Below are 2,077 nucleotides of genomic sequence, written 5' to 3'. Positions count from 1 at the left end.
GTTAGGGGGGGGTTGTTTTACCGGTATCTTTTTTAAAATGTTTATGACGTAACAATTTCTACATTAAAAAATCGAAAGAAACAGTCTTGGTACTTGTATAATTATATATAGCTCTCAGGCTCAGTTGAACAATACTAATTCATTTAGTCACACATGGTTGGCTTAGCCGATACCAACATCGTCGGTGCCACAGACGAAGTGAAGCGCAAAACTTCGTACTGTGTACTGTATGTACTACATGACATGTTTTCCATGTCTGAGGTCACTCGTAGTAGTGTACACGTGAAAGAGGAGAAACAGGAACATAATTGGAGTGATCATTAATTATCTTGATGTGGTTCTATTGTGTCTCCTAAGTGCTGTCTGACAATGAAAAAGAGCCTTTCATTAGCCAGACAAACTGGCAGAGGTCTCTGACCAGCTGTTGTTGTTTATTTCTTCAATAACAATTAATATTATCGTGAAAGATGAGGCTTGTGAATTAATAGCATTTGGTTCTGGACATAGCAGCAGTCCAGTGTGCGTGGTTTGTGATTGCTCAGGTATGATTAATTACTCTTTTTTTCTATCAAGCATCTGTCATCTTTATCTCTCCTCCTTCTTTTCTTTGTATGTTACTCTCTAGTAACACCTCTAAAACTTCAGCGCATATATTATGACCTTTTTATTTTATTTTTTTTGCAAGGGCCATAAAACTCACTAAAACTCCAGTCAGGGAATGAGAGGTGAATGGCAAATCTAGCCGCTGAGAGGTCGTTAGAGGGCAACAATCATCTCATGATGTTATACAACGCTCTAGACTAAGCCGCTAACCATGTGTAAGCGCACCTTTGGAACAATGATCATTAAAATTCGATAACGTTGATTTCCACAAAGAGAACTTTGCTGCAGCGTGGTGAATACAAAAATGTACACACGCATGTTAATAAACTCACACTGAACACACAAACACACTCACACACACACACACACACACACACACACACATACACACACACACACACACACACATACACAAACACAAACGTGCAAGTGCAATTACGAATTGTCATTGGATAGATATGTACAAAATAGTTATGGCATCAATGTACGTTTCCCAAACAATATGATTACCTTCCAGAAGACAACTGTTCTATCAGTTCTGGTCTAAGATTTATTTTTCCTCTCTTTCTCTTGCTGTTAATTTCTTCTTTCCTTTCTTTCTTCCTCTCCTTTAAAACTTCCATTCATCTTTCTTTCTTTACCTCCACATGACAACAGTTCCATCAGTTTGTGGTCAAAGCTTTCAGTGGCGCACAAATGACAGGAGAAATCTTCGTGTAAAGACATTGGTAACAAAATGTCTCCGATAACAACGTAAAACCCCAATAACAATGAGAAATATTTGCTTGTCAAAAGATTTCTATTTTGATGCGCGATTTGGGAATAACAGCAGACACTGTGTGTTATGGTCTCCCTCGTTACAAAGTTTCTGCCATATAAAATCGTGTCGAGAAAGGAAAGGTGGGGGTGTTTAGGGAGGGGGTTGTTTCTTGTTGTTGTTGTTGTTGTTGTTGTTGTTGTTGTTGTTGTTGTTGTTGTTGTTGTTGTTGTTGAAGGGCTTTTGTGGTTTTTAAATTAACACTGGTATTATATTGTAATCATAGCTGTCTGTGTCTTTTGCTTCTATCAAAACCAAATACATGCAGATGCTGTCTAATCCCAACAACAAAGACAGATTCAATTTGTTTTACAACTGGCTATTCATAGATCTGTTTAGTTTCGTGCATTGAGGTTGAGTCTAAATTTCCTGTGTTTGTTTGTTTTGAGTAGAGATAGCTGTATCGACATAATAACAGTCATTAAAATTCGGTCTTGGGAAAAGGTAAGAACGACGGAGAGACGGAACAAGGGTAGGGGGGGGGGTGCGAAGAAGTAAGACTTGGATCTGCGATTGACAACAAAAACTTACTGACGTCCGAGAGCAACACGTAAAAATTTTCGAAAGGACTTCTTGCAGAACTCTTATCTTATCTTATCTATCTGCTCTCTCTCTCTCTCTCTCTTTCTCTCTCTCTCTCTCTCTCTCTCTCTCTCT

At 38.5% G+C, this 2,077-nt stretch overlaps 1 protein-coding gene across 1 annotated transcript in view; it reads left to right on the top strand.

Moving 5' to 3' along the window:
* The first annotated feature begins 153 nt into the window (after nucleotides 1–153).
* Nucleotides 154–2,077, top strand: part of LOC101858449 — a 74,999-nt gene continuing 73,075 nt past the window's right edge. Inside the window, 1 exon segment of the mRNA XM_035973032.1 lies at nucleotides 154–222. Within this exon segment, the coding sequence (XP_035828925.1) occupies nucleotides 154–222 (69 nt within the window).

The sequence above is a fragment of the Aplysia californica genome, unplaced genomic scaffold (assembly GCF_000002075.1).
Source record: "Aplysia californica isolate F4 #8 unplaced genomic scaffold, AplCal3.0 scaffold00957, whole genome shotgun sequence".
Lineage (NCBI taxonomy): Eukaryota > Metazoa > Mollusca > Gastropoda > Aplysiida > Aplysiidae > Aplysia > Aplysia californica.
This window is presented reverse-complemented; position numbering and strand designations above follow the sequence as displayed.